General features: G+C 45.8%; 1 protein-coding gene across 2 annotated transcripts in view; it reads left to right on the forward strand.

The window, feature by feature from the left end:
- Positions 1–2,060, forward strand: part of asxl1 (ASXL transcriptional regulator 1) — a 16,489-nt gene that overhangs the window by 8,313 nt on the left and 6,116 nt on the right. For both annotated transcript variants that reach the window (XM_008282558.1, XM_008282559.1), the window contains 4 exons: positions 44–245; positions 614–774; positions 1,247–1,331; positions 1,666–1,832. In XM_008282558.1, the coding sequence (XP_008280780.1) occupies positions 44–245; positions 614–774; positions 1,247–1,331; positions 1,666–1,832 (615 nt within the window). The remainder of the gene's footprint in view (positions 1–43; positions 246–613; positions 775–1,246; positions 1,332–1,665; positions 1,833–2,060) is intronic.

Consider the following 2,060-nt stretch of genomic DNA (forward strand, 5'->3'; position numbering starts at 1 on the left):
GTTCAGTGGGCCTGCTAACCGCTTTACTCTTCCCACTTTGTAGAAAAACGCTCTCCAATGGACAAAGGCAACCTCGGAGTCAGAGACGCCATCAGAGCCGGCTGGCAGCGCCGTTCCTCCAGGGTCCAGCAGCAGCACCCCAGTGTCGGGCTCAGCTGCAGCCCCAGTCGGCCCCAATGAGGCGGCTGAGCAGGAGAGCTGTGACTCCACTGAGACTACCGCTGCTGCCAGCGCAGACAATGATGGTAACACTACACCACACGCTTATGACCTCTCATTACGTACACCAGAGTCACGCTGAGAAACGGCACTATCGGCAAACGTTAGTCGATCAGATTATAATTTAGAATAGGATCTGCTTTTCAGAAGAATCGTAGAGATAATACCGTTGTGAATGATAAGTAGATGAAACCCTGGGTAGTGAAATATCCAGCAATTATTTATTATGTGAAGTTGTGTCTGTGCTGCTTTTTGTTGAGATGCTGTTTTTTTAAAAAAATCTTTTGAGGATGTGTTCTTTATTCCATGAGGGTACTGGCCACTGTTCACCAATGACGGTGTCTTCACTGTTCAGACATGTTAATAACAGGATATATTTTTCCTTGGCTTCAAGTCTCGGTAGATGAGAGTTCGTCCAGTGCTTCGTGCTCCGCAGAGCTGCAGGCTCCATCCACCCAGCCCCAGACCCGCCTCAGCAGGGCAGCAGGACAGCAAGGACGCACCGACACACAGCAGACCCAACACGCCCAGACCAGGCTGAGCCGCTCAAGACAGGTCAGAAGCCTCGACGGAGCCGGTGGCCGCTCCATGTCAACAATGGAAACGTTAATGTGCTCAGTTTGAATGGATTCAGTGAAATTCTGCGGTGCTGCCACAGTGTTTGTTGTAGAGTTGAACTGTTACAGGGTGTGATGTGACGTGTTCCTTGGTTTTGGGAGGTACGTTTCTGGTACAGTAGAGAAAACAAAAGTAAGGCATAAATTAACCTTTCTGTCAATCATTTATTCTGAAAAAGATTCCAAGCAACTATGAGTCTCTGATTGATCATTAGTCCTCTTGTAACAGTTCAGCACTCTGACTTGTGGACACTCAAGTATAAAATGAGTAACATTAAACTTCATTACAACAACTGAGACGTATTTATCGTTAATGTAAATTAAACTCCCGTACCAGCAGTTTAACATGCCGTTACACCCCCAGTGCTGTCTAACTGTCTGCACTTACCCATTCCACCATGTCTCTACAGTCAGGGAGGCAGAGAAAGAAAGCTGTCATGATGCCACGTGTCGTCCTCACCCCTCTGAAAGTGAATGGAGAACATGTCCCCTCAGGTAAGAACTGCTCTCATCCTGATAACAGCATTAACACCATTCATAAACGACAGAATTCAGAATGCAGATGATAGATCAGACTTCATTATTGTAAATATTACAGATAACCAACATTAAAACAAGATGGAAATCATACTGTCGAAACAATAAATAAGGGTTTAATTCAGTCAGTTCATCGACTAAGTAACCAGCAGGCGTGTCAAAAACATTAGACAAGAAAACGTCTTTGTGTGACTTTATGTGCTCACATCCTCGAACATAGAAACAGCTTCAGCATCAGGCTGCAGGGATGAGTTAAACGTGTTTTGATTTTGTGTTTTTTCTATTGTGACAGGGCCCATGAAGAGGAGTCGAGGAGGGGTGGATGTAGACTTTGAAACACCAGGCTCTATCCTGGTCAACACCAACATCCGAGCCCTCATCAACGTCCGGACCTTCTCGGCCTTCCCCACACACTCACAGCAGCAGCTGCTGCAACTGCTGCCAGAGGTGGACCGACAGGTAGCTTGTTTTGCTGTTCCTCCAGTTTATCCCTGTTGTTACCGGTGCAGAAATATGTATCCTCTAATATAATTAGCACACCACATCAGTGATGAGAAAAGAATCAAACCAGTATTTTGGACATTTTGTGCAGCAGCAGGACCATCACTATTGCTCTGCAATATTTTCTTAAGAAGTGCATTTCAAGTGAAACAAGGACAGTTGTGTGCAGCACAAGTTTCAGGTGTC

This window comes from Stegastes partitus, unplaced genomic scaffold, assembly GCF_000690725.1.
Source record: "Stegastes partitus isolate 25-593 unplaced genomic scaffold, Stegastes_partitus-1.0.2 Scaffold276, whole genome shotgun sequence".
In the NCBI taxonomy this organism is placed as follows: domain Eukaryota; kingdom Metazoa; phylum Chordata; class Actinopteri; family Pomacentridae; genus Stegastes; species Stegastes partitus.